Raw genomic sequence first — 16,845 nt, 5'->3', positions numbered from 1 at the left:
GCCGGGCGCGGTGGCTCAAGCCTGTAATCCCAGCACTTTGGGAGGCCGAGACGGGCGGATCACGAGGTCAGGAGATCGAGACCATCCTGGCTAACACGGTGAAACCCCGTCTCTACTAAAAATACAAAAAACTAGCCGGGCGAGGTGACGGGCGCCTGTAGTCCCAGCTACTCGGGAGGCTGAGGCAGGAGAATGGCGGGAACCCGGGAGGCGGAGCTTGCAGTGAGCTGAGATCCGGCCACTGCACTCCAGCCTGGGTGACAGAGCCAGACTCTGTCTCAAAAAAAAAAAAAAAAAAAAAAACAAAACGAAAAACTTGATCCTTCTTACACCCTAGCACAGACATTGTGTGTGTGTGTGTGTTGGAGGGCTGACTATGTTTCTATGTGTATCTGTGTTGAGGGGTTCCCCTTATTCACCAGGATACATTCTCTAAGACCCCCGCAAAAGCCTGAAATAATGAATAATACTAAGCCCTATGTATACTATGCATAACTTTCTTTTTCCTTCACAATTTCGCAGATAGATTGTTTTCTTACTGTAGATCTTACCTACCTCAGTGTACGTGATTATCATTTTTTTTTTTTTGAGACGGAGTTTAGCTCCTGTTGCCCAGGCTGGAGTGCAATGGTGCGATCTCCGCTCACTGCAACCTCCACCTCCCGGGTTCAAGCAATTCTCCTGCCTCAGCCTCCTGAGTAGCTGAGATTACAGGTGTGCACCTCCATACCTGGCTAATTTTTGTATTTTTAGTAGAGACAGGGTTTCACCATGTTGGTCAGGCTCATCTCAAACTCCTCGTGATCCACCCACCTCGGCCTCCCAAAGTGCTGGCATTACAGGCGTGAGCCACTGCGCCCGGCCATTGATTATCTTTTTCTAAGTGGAGAACTTTCGCCTTTTCACTTAAAAGGAAGCACTTTAAGGCTTCTCTTTGGCCTATCCGAATTGCAGCCATCATTATTTTGCACATTGGGGCTTTTTTTTTTTTTTTTTTTAAGACAAAGTCTTGGTCTGTCACCTAGGCTGGATCTCGGCTCACTGCAACCTCCGCCACCCGGGTTTTAGTGATTATCGTGCCTCAGCCTCCCGAATAGCTGGGATTACAGGTGTCCGCCACTATGCCTGGCTGATTTTTTTTTTTTTTGTATTTTTAGTAGAGATGGGGATTTCACTATGTTGCCCAGGCTTGTATTAAACTTCTAACCTCAAGTGATCCACCGCCTCGGCCTCCCAAAGTGCTGGGATTGCAGGCGTGAGCCACAGCACCCGGCCAGGCCATTATTTAGAAAAATAAGAGTTTCTTGAACACCAGCACTGCAATACCAGGACAGTCGATCTGATAGCTAAGTGACCCACAGACAGGTATCAGCTATAGCACTGAGATGCTGGACAAAGGGGGGATTCATGTTCCAGGCCAACCAGAGTGGGATGGCATGAGGTTTCATCACAGTACACAGAACGGCATGCAATTTAAAACTTAGGAGTTATATCTGGAATTTTCCATTGAATATTTTTAGACTAAGAGTAACTGAAACCTCAAAAAGTGAAACTTCGGATAAAGGGGGACTGATGCATGTTGTATAGCGGTGTGTGTTGGGTATCTATGTGTGCTTGCAGGTCTGTGTCTCTTGTGTTTGTCTCTGTACTTGTATGTGCTTCTGTGTGTGCACGCCTGTGATACCAACGCCACCACCACCACGTTAGGGAGTGAAGGCAATCCTCCTTCATTCAAAAACAGTTACTCAAGGCCGGGCACGGTGGCTCATGCCTGTAATCCCAGCACTTTGTGACGGTGACGTGGACAGATCACTTGAGGTCAGGAGTTTGAGACCAGCCTGGCCGACATGGTGAAACCCTATCTCTACTAAAAAACACAAAAATTAGCCCGGTGTGGTGGCGCGCTCCTGTAATCCCAGCTATTCAGAAGGCTGAGGCAGGAGAATCACTTGAACCCGGGAGGCGGAGGTTGCAGTGAGCCAAGATTATCCCACTGCACTCTAGCCTGGGTGACAGAACGAGACTCTCAAAAAAGAAAAGAAAAGAAAAAAACAGTCAAGACACAATACATGAACTCCCCTGTGGAATTACACACACTCACATTTCTGCACCTATGCCCAGGGATACTCAAAAGTACACAGCTGAACGCACATTCACTCACTCGTTCAACATGCATTTATGGCACATCTATTGTGTGCCAGACCATCCTGACACAGCAGGGGACGAAACAGACACAACCCCTGCCCTCCTGGAGCTGACATTCTAGTGGGGGAAACTGACAATGGACAAGGTACCTGGGTAACAGGTAAAGTATGCTGGGCTATGAGAAGAACCAAAGAGGAAAAGTAAAGCGAGAAGGGGGTAGATTTGCAGGGGAAGCTCCAGTTACCTCCAATTTTATTTTATTTTTTATTTATTTATTTTATTTTATTTTATTCTTTTTCTTTTTTTTTTTTTTAGACAGAGTTTCGCTCTTGTTGCCCAGACTGGAGTGCAATGGCGTGATCTCAGCTCACTGCAGCCTCTGCCTCCTGGGTTCAAGCAATTCTCCTGTCTCAACCTCCTGAGTAGCTGGGATTACAGGGGCCTGCCACTACGCCCAGCTAATTTTTTGTATTTTTAGTAGAGACGAGGTTTCACTATGTTGGCCAGGCTGGTCTCCAACTTCTGACCTTAGGCGATCCACCTGCCTCGGCCTCCCAAGACTGGGATTACAGGCGCGAGCCACTGTGCCCAGCCTTTATATTTCATTTTATTATTTTTAATTTTTTTGAGACAGGGCCACACTTTGTCGCCCAGGTTGGAGTGCAGTGGCACGATCACAGCTCACTGCAGCCTCCACCTCCCTGGGCACAGGTAGTCCCCCCACCTCAGCCTCCCAAGTAGCTGGGACTACAGGTGTGCACCACCACACCCGGCTAATTTTTCTCTTTTTAGTAGAGATGGGGTCTCACCATGTTGCCCAGGCTGGTCTCTAACTCCTGGCCTCAAGCGATCCTCCTGACTCGGCCTCCCAAAGTGCTGGGATTACAGTCATGAGCCACCACGCATGGCCAAGCTCCAATATTAACAGGGTGGCCAGGCCCAGCGGACTGAGAGGTGTTGTTGAGGAACAAAAATGAAAGAAGAGGGTGCGAGTCACGTGGACATTTGTGGAAGACTGTTTTGAGCACAGGGAACAGTGCACAGTTCTCGGGGTGGAAACATGCTTCATGTATTCGTTCCAGAGACCCTGGAGGCCAGTGTGGCCGGAGCAGAGCGTGTGACGGGGAGAGCGGGAAAGGGGTTGGTAGGAGGCGAGCTTAGAGATGAACAGACACGTCTCCATTGACGCACAGCCATGGGCCGGTTTCCTTAAGTGTGTCTAGCAGGAGTGTGTGCCCATACGTGTGACCCCGTGAGTTAGGGTGCCTGTGTTTGTGCATGTGTGTGCATGTTTGTGTGTCTCCTGTGTGTGTGTGTCTGTGTATGCTTTTGTGTGTCTATGTGTATGTATATATGTGTCTATGTCCATATATACGAGCATGTGTGTTTCTGTGTGTCTATATATGTATATATGAGTATGTATCTAGGTGTAGGAATCTGTGTGTGTGAGACAGACTGTGTGTGTGTGTATGGCTGTGTCTCTGTGGCTGTGCATGTGTGTGAGTATGTGTGTTTATATGTGTGTCTATGAGTATGTGTCTCTATCTGGGGTGTAAGAATGTGTGTGTGTGCCTGTGTGTGGCTGTGTATGTGTCTGTGTGAGCATGTGTGTGCATGAGTATGTGTCTCTGGGGTATAAAAATGTGTGTGTGTGTGTGTGCGCGCCTGTGCCTGTGTGTGCCTGTGTGTGGCTATGTGTGTGTCTGTGTGAGCATATGTATCTATGTGTGTGTCTATCTGGGGTGTAAGAGTGTGTGTGACTGTGCCTGTGCCTGTGTGTGGTTGTGTGCCTTTGTGTGTGTCTGTGTATGTGTGTCTATGTGTGTGTATGAGTGTGTGTGCCTGTGCCTGTGTGTGTCTGTGTGAGTCTTTGTGTGTGTCTGTGTGAGTATATGTCTATGTGTGTGTATAAGTGTGTCTCTGAGGTGTAAGAATGTGTGTGAGAACGTGTGTGCCTGTGCCTATGTGTGGCTGTGTGTGTCTGTACTATGTGTGTCTGTGTGGCGGGAGGTTAGGGCTGAAGCCAAGCCATCCTTGCGTTTGGGGATGGAGGCTGTGTTCCTAACTCATTGCCCTCAACTCCGCTAACTCTCCCTTCAGGCAAGTGCCTGTGTGGGCTGCACTGACCCTGGTCAGGCAGGCCGTGGTACGAATGGCCCGGCATGGCCCGGGAGCCCTTCCTGCCCCTCTCTGATACTGGGCCCTTCCCTCATGTGACTCCCTAGGGCTGAACAAGACATCTTCTTTCTCCTGCGAAGCCCATAACGCCAAGGGGGTCACCACATCCCGCACGGCCACCATCACAGGTGACAGGGTTGGGAGGTGGGGAGCTGGGCATCAGAGGGTAGGGCTTGGGTCTGGGGTCAGAGTGGGGGCAGAGAGCAGGGTAGGGAGCTTTGAGCAAAGGCTCCCCAGGGTCAATCCCTCCTGTTTGTCCACAGTGCTCCCCCAGCAGCCCCGTAACCTCCATCTGGTCTCCCGCCAACCCACGGAGCTGGAGGTGGCTTGGACTCCAGGCCTGAGCGGCATCTACCCCCTGACCCACTGCACCCTGCAGGTGAGACGCCCAAACTTGGTTCATTTCAGTCTCAGGCCTCCTTCCACCCACATCCACAACCCTCATCCTCTCCCTGGGGATCCACCACTTCTCCGCCACTGTTGAGAAGCAGTAGAGCCTGGGGGGGGGTTGAGCCAGATGTCCTGGGTTCGAATCCTAGCTCCACCACCTTCTGACTGTGTGAGCCTGAGTAGGAGGCTTAATCTGTCTGGGGCTCAGTTCTCTCGTCTACAAATTGGACATAATGGTAGTGCCTACCCGGAATGCTTAGTGTGAAAATTCAATGAGTGAATTGAATTCAATGAGTGAATGCAAATTACCAACTTAAAATGGTATATCGAACATAGGAAACAAGCTTAACAAAATTGGCCAGGCACAGTGGCTCATGCCTATAATCCCAGCACTTTGGGAGGCCGAGGTGTACGGATCTTTTGAGGTCAGGAGTTCGAGACTGGCCTGGCCAACATAGCGAAACCGCATCTCTACTAAAAATACAAAAATGAGCTGGGCCTGGTGGCATGGGCTTGTAGTCCCAGCTACTCAGGGGGATGAGACAGAAGAATTGTTTGAAGCTGGGAGGCAGAGGTTGCAGTGAGCGGAGGTTGCAGTGAGCCAAGATCACGCCACTGCTCTCCAGCCTGGGTGACAGAGTGAGACTCTGTCTTAAAACCAAAAAACAAATTTAACAAAATGAAAATGATCAGGTGTCTAAATTATTTTCAGTATTAGTGATATTAACTCTAGCCAGAGTGGGAGTCCTGAGACAGCAGGATCTGGAGCCATTTCTGTCACCACTGGGTACCCAGAACCCTCCACTTCTCCCATCCCAGCCCTGGCTACTCTGTGTGGTCACTGTCCAGGGATGGGTCTGTCCCCTACTGGAATGTAAGCTCTGATGGGCAGGGCTGGAGCTGTCCCAGTCACCACTGGCTCTTCATTCTTGCCCAGCACAGGACCAGACATACAGTAGGGAATATTTGCTAGAAGGATATATTACCACCCAGATGAGCTAGACCCAGACTCTGCCCTCAAGTTGCTCCTAGAGTAAGAAAACTAAAACCAGGCCAGGTGTGGTGGCTCACACCTATAACCCCAGCACTTTGGGAGGCCAAGGCGGGTGGATCACCTGAGGTCAGGAGTTCGAGACCAGCCTGGCTAACATGGTGAAACCCCATTTCTACTAAAAATACAAAAAATTAGCCAGGTGTGGTGGCACACACCTGTAATCCCAGCTACTCGGGAGGCTGAGGCAGGAGAATCACTTGAACCTGGGAGGCAGAGGTTGCAGTGAGCCGAGATCATGCCATTGCACTCCAGCTTGGGTAACAAGAGCGAACTTCCGTCTCAAAAAAAAAAAAAAAAGACAGAAAGAAGAAAACCAAAAACCAAAACCAAACTCACAGATCTGTAAATATAAGGCTGAATTCTGGTCTGAAGTTCTCTGAGATTAGAATGTTGGAGATAGGGGGTGGACAGTGCCTATGGTGGTAGATGACAGTAATGAAGAATGACCAACTTCTACTGAGTGTCCGCTGTGCACCAGGCCTTGCATTAAAGTTTTACGCACACCTCCTCGTGTGTTTGTGAAGGAGGGTCTATGGATACATCCATTTTCCAGATGAAGAAACTAAGGCTCAGAGTGGTTAACCAGCTTGTCCAAGGTCATAGCAAACCCATGTCATGCTCCTAACTTCCTTATAAACTGTTTTTTGTTTTTTTCTTTTCTTTTCTTTTCTTTTTTTTTGAGACAGAGTCTCGCTCTGTCACCCAGACTGGAGTGCTGTGACATGATCACAGCTTATTGCAAGCTCAGCCTCCTGGGTTCAAGCAATTCTCCTGCCTCAGTCTCCTGAGTAGCTAGCTTACAGGTGCCCGCTACCATGCCCAGCTAATTTTTATATTTTTAGTAGAGACAAAGTTTCGCCATGTTGGCCAGGCTGGTCTCGAACTCCTGACCTGAAGTGATCCGCCCACCGCGACCTCCCAAAGTGCTAGGATTACAGGCGTGAGCCACCGTGCCGGGCCCTGAGAAAATGTTTAGAGTCAGTGCTTGATTAAACAGGAATTGTCTTATACTTACATGCCCTGAGCACAACCCCATCTGCTTGTCATTTTAAACCTAGAAAATAGTGGCTGTTGGCTGGGCATGATAGCTCACGCCTGTAATCCCAGAACTTCATGGGGCTGAGGCATGTCTGTACAAAAAATTCAAAAAATTTAGCTGAGCATGGTGGCACACACCTGTAGTCCCAGCTACTCGGGAGGCGGAAGTGGGACAATCACCTGAGCCTGACAGTCAGGACTGCAGTGAGGCATGATTGAACGTCTGCTCTCCAGCCTGGGTGACAGAGTGAGACTCAGTCTCAGAAAAAAAAAAAAAAAAAATAGTGGCTATTAATCTTCCCTTTTTCAAGGTAAGGAACTGAGGCCCAGAGAGGGGAAGTGACCTTTCCCTACCCTCCACCCCTCCCCGGGGCTAGAAAGCCTAAGTTGAGATTCAATCCCAGAGGCCAGCCGGATTCGGGAGACCTCAAATGCCAGGTCAGGCATCAGCTGCACCCCTGCCCACATCCACCAAGTGTTCCCAGGAAAGCAGAAGTGTGTCCTCTTCCCTCTCCAGGTCTCACTTCCTGCTGCACACAGGCTAGGGCTGAAGAGTTCCAGTGGGAGGGTCACAGCCGTCCCAGGGAAAAGAGAAGTGGGAGCAGGCACGGGGAGACCAACTGTCTGTACCCATCTCCCCTCTGTCCTGGTAGAGGTTCCTCTTCCTGTTTGTCACTGTGGGTCAGAGAGCAGGCATGGTGACAGCCTCACCCCTCCTTGTACCCACCATCTGCCCCTAGTCCTCCCCAGGTCTCGTGGTGGTGTCATCTCCCCCCATGGGGGCTGTGTGACTTTGCGCAAGTTGCTGAACCTCTCTGGGCCTTGGCTTCCCTGTCTGTACAATGGGGATGAGAAAAGAAATTGACCCCATAGGGTGGTAGTGCAAAGTCAATGAGTTCATCCAGGAATGTGCTTGACAGGGAGCTTGGTACATATTTGGCACTCAAGAAATGTTTGCTAGGCCGGGTGCCATGGCTCACACCTGTAATACCAGCCCTTTGGGAGGCCGAGGCAGGTGGATCGTTTGAGCCTAGGAGTTTGAGACCTGCCTGGCCAACATGGTGAAACCCCGTCTCTCCAAATAATTAAAAAATTAGGTGGGGCTGTCATTGCACCACTGCACTCCAGCTTGTGTGACAGAGTGAGACCCTGCCTTAAAAAAAGAAGAAAGAGGCCGGGCGCAGTGGCTCAAGCCTGTAATCCCAGCACTTTGGGAGGCCGAGACGGGCGGATCACGAGGTCAGGAGATCGAGACCATCCTGGCTAACACGGTGAAACCCCGTCTCTACTAAAAAATACAAAAAACTAGCCGGGCGAGGTGGCGGGCGCCTGTAGTCCCAGCTACTCGGGAGGCTGAGGCAGGAGAATGGCGGGAACCCGGGAGGCGGAGCTTGCAGTGAGCTGAGATCCGGCCACAGCACTCCAGCCTGGGCGACAGAGCAAGACTCCGTCTCAAAAAAAAAAAAAAAAAAAAAAGAAGAAAGAAAGCAAGAAAACAAATGTTAGCTGTTGATAATTATAACGTGCAAAGCAGTTTATATGCATCATGTCATTAAACCTTATACCCTGACAAGTAGGAACTGTGATGCCCATTTTCCAGAGACAGACACTGAGACTCAGAGAAGTTAAGACACTCACTCTAGATCACACAGCAAACAGCATCCAACCCAGGACTTAGATCCAAGGAATCTGGCTTTAGATCCCACACCCTGTGGCAGTAAACTGCTTCCTGACATACTGTGTGGCTATATGGCTGGGGTCTCCAGGGTGAAGGGGAAGTCCTTGGCTGCAGCATTCCTGAGGTGCGTGGCTGTGAGTTGTGTGGTTATGGGGGTTTTGTGGTTCCATGTGGCAGGGCTATACAGATGTGTACACCAGCGGTGGCCCCCTCCACCCTGAGTGTGCCATTCCTGGGGCAGAATAGGTGTGGGAACTTGTGCTGCTATGCAGAGCTTGACACTTGTTACCAGGAAACACACATAAAATAATAAGTGACAGGCTGGGCGCGGTGGCTCATGCCTGTAATCCCAGCACTTTGGGAGGCTGAGGCGGGCAGATCATCTGAGGTTGGGAATTTGAGACCAGCCTGACCAACATGGAGAATCCCTGTCTCTACTAAAAATACAGAATTAGCCGGGCGTGGTGGTGCACGCCTGTAATCCTAGCTACTCAGGAGGCTGAGGCAGGAGAATCACTTGAACCTGGGAGGTGGAGGTTGCAGTGAGCTGAGATCACGCCATTGCACTCCAGCCTGGGCAACAAGAGCGAAACTCCATCTCAAATAAATAAATAAATAGATAGATAGATAGATAAATAAAATAATAAATGCCACTCCGTATGCACAAGCAGTCTTCTAAATGCTTATATGCCCCAATTCAGTCAACCCCATGAGGTAGGGAGCCACTGTCATCCCATTTTACAGATGAGAAGACTGAGGCACACAGCTAGGGAATGGTAGAGCCTGGATTTGAGCCCCAGATCCAGCACCCGTGCTCCTCAGCACAAGGCTAAACTGCCTCTGTGCACAGACAAGAGGTATTATTACCATTACTGATATTCTTACCGCCAGTAGAGTGAAGACTATGGGGACAGGATGGGGTTCAGGTCCCAGCTTCATCACTGATAAACGGATGACCTTGAGCAAGTGATTCCATCTCTCTGGGCCTCAGTGTTGTCATCTGTACAGTGGGAATAAGCATAATACTTACCACAGGACAACAGGGTTGATGTGACGGCCAAATAAATTCAGATTTGTCAAGGGCTAAGAATGGCACTCAGTAAATGTTGGACATGTTTTTCTTTTTTAATTAAGATAATATATGACATGACAGGCATAGTGGCTCACGCCTGTAATCCCAGCACTTTGGGAGGCCGAGACGGGTGGATCACAAGGTCAGGAGATCGAGACCATCCTGGCAAACACGGTGAAACCCCGTCTCTACTAAAAAATACAAAAAACTAGCCGGGCGAGGTGGCGGGCGCCTGTAATCCCAGCTACTACTTGGAGGCTGAGGCAGGAGAATGGTGTAAACCCGGGAGGCAGAGCTTGCAGTGAGCTGAGATCTGGCCACTGCACTCCAGCCTGGGCGACAGAGTGAGACTCCGTCTCAAAAAAAAAAAAAAAAAAAAAAAAGATAATATATGACATGACAGGCATAGTGGCTCACGCCTGTAATCCCAGCACTTTGGGAGGCTGAGGCGGGTGGATTACCTGAGGTCAGGAGTTTGAGACCAGCCTGGGCAACATGGTGAAACGCTTTTTCTACACAGAATGCAAAAAAAGCCGGGTGTGGTGTCTCACACCTGTAATCCCAGCCCCTTTGGGAGGCCGAGGCAGGCAGATCACTTAAGATCAGGAGTTTGAGACCAGCCTGACCAACATGGTGAAACCTCGTCTCTACTAAAAATACAAAAAAGTTAGCCAGGCATAGTGGTGCATTACTGTAGCCCCAGCTACTCGAGAGGCTGAAGCAGGAGAATTGCTTGAGCCTGGGAGGTGGAGGTTGCAGTGAGCTGAGATCGTGCCACTGCACTCCACCCTGAGTGACAGAGCAAGACTCCGTCTAAAAAATAAAATAAAATAAAAAAAATTAGCCAAACGTGGTGGCTCATGCCTGTAATCCCATCTATTTGGGAGGCCGAGGCACGAGAATTGCCTGAACCTGGGAGGTGGAGACTGCAGTGAGCTGAGATCATGCCACTGCACTCCAGCTCGGGTGATGAAATGAGACTCATAGGCCAGGCATGGTGGCTCACACCTGCAGTCCCAGCACTTTGAGAGGCTGAGGCGGGCGGATTGCCTGAGGTCGGGAGTTTGAGACCAGCCTGACCAACATGGTGAAACCCTGTCTCTACTGAAAATACAGCAATTAGTCGGGCATGGTGGTGCCTGTAGTCCCAGCTACTTGGGAGGCCGAGGCAGGAGAATTGCTTGAACCTGGAAGATGGAGGTTGCAGTGAGCCAAGATCTCGCCACGGCACTCCAGCCTGGGCAACAGAGCAATACTCCATCTCCAAAAAAAAAAAGTAAAGAAAAAAAAAGAAATGAGACATATGACACGCATAATCTTCAGTCTACATCTAGATCAAGGTCGTCTAACACATGTGGCCCAGGATGACTTTGAATGAGGCCCAACACACATTCATAAACTTTCTTAAAACATTATGAGATTTGTTTGTGAATTTTTTTTTTTTTTAACTCATCAGCTATCGTTAGTGTTAGTGTATTTTATGTATGGCCCAAGACAATTCTTCTTCCACTATGGTCCAGGAAAGTCAAAAGATTGGACACCCTTGAGATTGTGTAATACACATATTCACCATGTAACCACCGTCCAAATCAAGACATAGACCCTTCCAGTCCCCAACAAGGCTCCCTCAGGCCCCAGAGATGACCACACTTCTGCTTCTAGAACAATGCTTTTGCCTGTAGTATAATGTCATATAAATGGAATCTCACAATATCATGCTATTATTATTATTATTATTATCATTATTATTTGAGACAGAGTCTTGCTCTGTTACCCAGGCTGGAGTGCAGTGATGTGATCTCAGCTCACTGCAACCTCTGCCTCCCAGGTTCAAGTGATTCTCCTATCTCAGCCTCCTGAGTAGCTGGGATTACAGGCGAGCACCACCACACCTGGCTAATTTTTTATATTTTTGGAAGAGACAGGGTTTCACCACGTTGGCCAGGCCGGTCTCGAACTCCTAACCTCAAGTGATCGCCCACCTCGGGCTCCCAAAGTGCTGGGATTACAGGCGGGAGCCACTGTGCCCAGTCTATTTGCATTATTATTGTCATCACACTATGCATCATTATTATCGGTGCTGACCACCCGCCATGCACTGTGGCATCCTTTGGGCATAACTACATTTAATCTTTAAACAATCCTGTAAGGCATTTGATCCTCTAAGGCCCCATTTGCCCGAGGAGAAAACTGAGGCTCAGAGAGGGAAGAGTCTTGCTGGAGGTGGCTTTTGGAACCGCGTCGTATACAACCAAATGATCTCCTTGGTTTGCAAATCCAGGTGCCTGTGTTATCCCAGCATGGCGCTGCAACACACACACACACACACACACCCTTGCAAAGTTGTGTAGTCACACTAGAACCACCACCACTGGGAGCTGTGTGACCATCTCATGTGATTGCTTGGTCGTTCTGTCCTCACACCCTTCCCTCTCCCCAGGCTATGCTGTCAGACAATGAGGTGGGCATCCAGGCGGGAGAACCAGACCCCCCAGAGGAGCCCCTCACCTTGCAAGCATCTGTGCCCCCCCACCAGCTTCGGCTGGGCAGCCTCCATCCTCACACCCCTTATCACATCCGTGTGGCGTGCACCAGCAGCCAGGGCCCCTCATCCTGGACACACTGGCTTCCTGTGGAGACGCCGGAGGGAGGTAAGAAAGGCTGGGGAGGGAGACATCACCACTACCCCACTGGACTTTGCTTACATCAGTGCCACCCCCATTGTCCATTTTCACCCCTTTACCCCTCATGGCCTCAATCTCCTTCCCGTCCAATCTCTGACCCCTCAGCAGCACTGCCCACTGGCCTCTCTCCCAGCCCTTCTGTCCCCTGTGCTTCCGCTCATGGGAGGCCTCCACGAGTTGCCCACGTGTGTGCCCTTGGCACCCTGCACCCATTTCCTGGGAACAGGGGAGGGGGTCAGGAAGAGGTGGGGGTGCCAGCTTCCCCTCTTCCCTGTCCTCCAGTGCCCCTGGGCCCCCCTGAGAACATTAGTGCCACGCGGAATGGGAGCCAGGCCTTCGTGCATTGGCAGGAGCCCCGGGCGCCCCTGCAGGGTACCCTGTTAGGGTACCGGCTGGCGTATCAAGGCCAGGACACCCCAGAGGTGGGTGCTGCTGGTGGGACTGGAGTGGAGTGGCTGGGGGAGGAGGGAGACAGGGAGGAGAAGATATCAGGGCAGACATGGACGGTTGTGCACGTTGGGTAGTACGCAATTGCTCTATGCCTAGAGGGGCACGTTCAGGGAAGGTTCATATTCACATTCTGGGGAGAATAAGGGGGTCTAGGGGAGGGCATGGGGAATGGCTATTTTTGAACCACTGCAAAAGCATTTCAGCAGACTCGTATTTACTATAACGATTTCACAGCAGATAGTTGTATAGCACCTTGGGGAAGGGGTACCTTTTCCCAATTTGCACAAAGGCACTGCTATCAGGGCTAGCAATACCCTGACGTAGGGAGAGAGGATGGAAAGGGAAGCTAGAAGGGGTTGGAGGGATACAGGTTAAAGGATGAGGATGAGAGATGAAGGGGAGGACAAGGAAGGATGAGGAGTTGGAGGATGGAGAAAGGGCTTTGAGAAAGAGATGGGGCATTGAGCCCAAGAGTGAAGGCTTAACAGCTGGGGGTGAGGCTCTACCCTGATGCCACTTCTGGACCCCCTAGGTGCTAATGGACATAGGGCTAAGGCAAGAGGTGACCCTGGAGCTGCAGGGGGACGGGTCTGTGTCCAATCTGACAGTGTGTGTGGCAGCCTACACTGCTGCTGGGGATGGACCCTGGAGCCTCCCAGTACCCCTGGAGGCCTGGCGCCCAGGTAAGTCCAAAGCCATGCCCAATCTGCTTTAACCCTATTTCTCCCTGACAGCCCTGACTTACTCCCTGTACCTTTCAGAGTTACCGCAACCTAGGCCCTGTTCCTACCCCGAGCGTTACCGAGAGCCGCCCTCACTCCCTTACCCATGCCATGGCCTCACTCCTTTACCCGTGCCACACCCTCACTCCCTTACCTGTGCCACGCCAGTCTTGTCCTCTCTGAGCATGTCTCCTCTGTCCTTTCTTCTCACAGGGCAAGCACAGCCAGTCCACCAGCTGGGTAAGGGCTTCCACACCCCGTCTCCTCCCTCCCTCCCCTCAACACCTAGTGGGAGTGCTGTCACCATACATACTCATTGCACATCCCTTTCATGTTTCTCGAACTCATCACTCTAACCTACTTCTTGAGTTTGTGTGGTCCTTGATGGAGGTGCCTATAATGGCCTAGCATAGCACATTGTAGGTATTCAGGGAATGACAGGTGGGTGGGTGGATGGATGAACAAATGGATGGAGGGTGGATGGGTGGGTGGGTCAATGGATGAATAGAGGGTGGATAGGTGGGTGAACAGATAAATGACTGGATGGTGAGTGGCTAAATGGATGGCTAGACGGATGGGTGGATGGATGGATGGATATATAGAGGGTGGATGGGTGGGTGGGTCAATGGATTAATAGATGGGGTGGATAGGTGGATGAATAAAAGATGACTGGGTGGTGAGTGGATCCATGAATGGGTAGATGGGTGGATGGATGGATGGTTGGATAAATGGATGGATGGACAGATGGATGGATTTGTGAGTGGATGAATGGATGAAGGGATGGGTAGAAAGGTGGATGGATGGAGGAATGAGGTATCCTCCTCACATCCATCTCTCTCAAATATTTCTCTAACAATTCTCAAACATTCCTCCTACACTCATTATCTCCTCTGGGCACTATTACAGCCCACTCTTGTAACTCAACCCACTAGCCTTCAGTATTCCTCACATCCCTTCCTACATTTCTTCACATATCCTTTCCAAGCTCATTCCACCCTCCTTTCACATACATCCCATTATAATCCATTCCTCCCACATGAATCCCAAGGCCCATTGCACAACCACACTTCTCATTCACAAACTCTGCACACCTTGTATGCACTTACCATACCTTCCACATTGCAAACACTGAAAAACATTGTCCACAACTTTCCCACACCCGATTCTCCTTGCATGCTTACCCCACACTCCATAGACATCATTCCCTCACCCTTCACTAATCCCAACCCATCTCACTGTCTGCACACTCACCCTGAACCCCTTGCACACTCAGCACATAACGATCTTTATTTCTTACACACTCCATTCCACCCCTGCCCTTTTTATACCCCCTTTCTGTGCACCCCATACTCCTCATCTGCCCTTCTCACATCTTTTGCATGCTCACTGCACACTTCTGTCACACTGCAATTACATCCTTAAAGTTCCTTGCTCACTCCTTGTATCAAGACTTCATGAATACTCTTCCCACTTCACACACCCCCAACTTTTCCAGCAGCCATTCAACCCTGTATATGCTTATCATACCCCTTTGGATATTTATTTCACCCTCATTCCTTGCTTTATGGAAACCCTTGTGGCCGGGTGCAGTGGCTCACGCCTGTAATCCCAGCACTTTGGGAGGCCTGAGACAGGTGGATCACCTGAGGTCAGGAGTTCAAGACCAGCCTGGCCAGCATGGCGAAAACCCATCTCTACTAAAAATACAAAAATTAGCTGGGCGTGGTGGTGCGAGCCTGTAATCCCAGCTACTCGGGAGGCTGAGGCACAAGAATTGCTTGAACCTGGGAGGCGGAGGTTACAGTGAGCCAAGATCATGCCACTGTACTCCAGCCTGGGCAATAGAGCAAGACTCTGTCTCAAATTTAAAAAAAAGAAGAAAGAAAAGAAAAAAAAATTAGCCAAGTGGCACAGACCTGCAGTCCCAGCTACTCAGGAGACATGGTGAAATCCTGTCTCTACCAAAAAAAGAATACAAAAATTAGCCGGGCATGGTGGTGCACACCTGTAATCCCAGCTACTTGGAAGCTGAGGCAGGAGATTTGCTTGAAACTAGGAGGCAGAGGTTGCAATGAGCTGAGATTGGGCCACTGCACTCCAGCCTGGGTGAAAGAATGAGACCCTGTCTCAAAAAAAAAAAAAAAAAACAACAACAGAAAAAAAAAAGAGAGAAAGAAAATCCTTTTGTAGTCATTGCATTCTCCTCAAAAGATATTCCTTAGTCCTTCATTCACCAGCCTCGCCCTCCGTGCACACGCTTCATGCACCGTCCTACACTGCAAGGATCTCCTTCCCCACTCACCTGTTTATCTATACTCTAGTCCATTCTCCTTGCACAATCATCACATTTCTCACACTAACCTATGCTACTTGAGGTTTCTCCACACCCATCTCATGTTCATCTAGCCCTCCTGGCACACTCATAACCCGTTCCACACATCTCTCTCTCCCATTCCACACTCAATGCACACTCCTCAAATATCCATTCCACTCTTCTGTTTTTTTGGATCTTGGTGGGGTAATATGTGGTAGCTTAAAGTAAGGAAAACTACAAACGCCCAAACAGGGACTTGAACCCTGGACCACCAGGTTAAAAGGCTGATGCTCTACCAACTGAGCTGTGCTGGCACTCGCTCTTTTTTTTTTTTTTTTGAGATGGAGTCTCGCTCTGTCACCCAGGCTGGAGTGCAGTGGCGCGATCTCGGCTCACTGCAACCTCTGCCTCCCAGATTCAAGCGATTCTCCTGCCTCAGTTTCTGAGTAGCTGGGATTACAGGTGTGCACCAGCACCCCAGCTAATTTTTGTATATATATATAAGTAGAGACAGGGTTTCACCATGTCTGCCAGGCTGGTCTTGAACTCCTCGCCTCAAGTAACCCACCCGCCTTGGCCTCCAAAAGTGTTGGGATAACAGGCGTGAGCCACTGCACCTGGCCTCCATCCCACTCTCAACTCACCCATCCTACAACTTTCACACACTCCTGCCTTAACATGCACTTGTATCACATCCATTGCATACCCTGTCCAGCCCAGCCTATTCAGATATGTGAATGCATCCATCACACACCGCATCAAGTATGTGCACATCTTTACCGAGGCCTTCTGCCTCCCTCCAACATCACCCCTTTGGGTCCCAGAGAGCTGGATCCAAGGCCTCATCCATGACCTGTTCCTCGTACCCCCGATAGTGAAGGAAACTTCAGCTCCTGCCTTCTCGTGGCCCTGGTGGTATATACTGCTAGGAGCAGTCGTGGCCGCTGCCTGTGTCCTCATTTTGGCTCTCTTCCTTGTCCACCGGCGAAAGAAGGAGACCCGTTATGGGTAAGTTGGAACCACATGGGGAGGCTGTGTGGCCTGGGATGGAGAGGCTGGAGGCAGGGAGGCCAGTGAGGAGGCTGGTGCAGGAGGAGTGATGACCAAGAATTGGAATGAG

At 50.1% G+C, this 16,845-nt stretch overlaps 1 protein-coding gene and 1 non-coding gene across 5 annotated transcripts in view; one reads left to right on the top strand and one right to left on the bottom strand.

The window, feature by feature from the left end:
- Positions 1-16,845, top strand: part of AXL (AXL receptor tyrosine kinase) — a 45,452-nt gene that overhangs the window by 8,586 nt on the left and 20,021 nt on the right. For 2 of the 4 annotated variants that reach the window (XM_025366288.1, XM_025366290.1), the window contains 7 exons: positions 4,371-4,451; positions 4,587-4,702; positions 11,996-12,206; positions 12,522-12,661; positions 13,222-13,372; positions 13,625-13,651; positions 16,601-16,733. In XM_025366288.1, coding sequence (XP_025222073.1) covers positions 4,371-4,451; positions 4,587-4,702; positions 11,996-12,206; positions 12,522-12,661; positions 13,222-13,372; positions 13,625-13,651; positions 16,601-16,733 — 859 coding nt within the window. Of the gene's footprint in view, positions 1-4,370; positions 4,452-4,586; positions 4,703-11,995; positions 12,207-12,521; positions 12,662-13,221; positions 13,373-13,624; positions 13,652-16,549; positions 16,734-16,845 lie in introns of all 4 variants that reach the window. The other 2 variants (XM_025366287.1, XM_025366289.1) reach the window with 2 other exon arrangements.
- On the bottom strand, positions 15,967-16,039 carry TRNAK-UUU. The gene has a single exon. It is a non-coding gene; the product is annotated as a tRNA-Lys (tRNA).

Source organism: Theropithecus gelada, chromosome 19, assembly GCF_003255815.1.
Source record: "Theropithecus gelada isolate Dixy chromosome 19, Tgel_1.0, whole genome shotgun sequence".
NCBI lineage: Eukaryota > Metazoa > Chordata > Mammalia > Primates > Cercopithecidae > Theropithecus > Theropithecus gelada.
The sequence above is the reverse complement of the archived record's forward strand: the minus strand, read 5'-3'. Positions and strand labels throughout refer to the sequence as shown.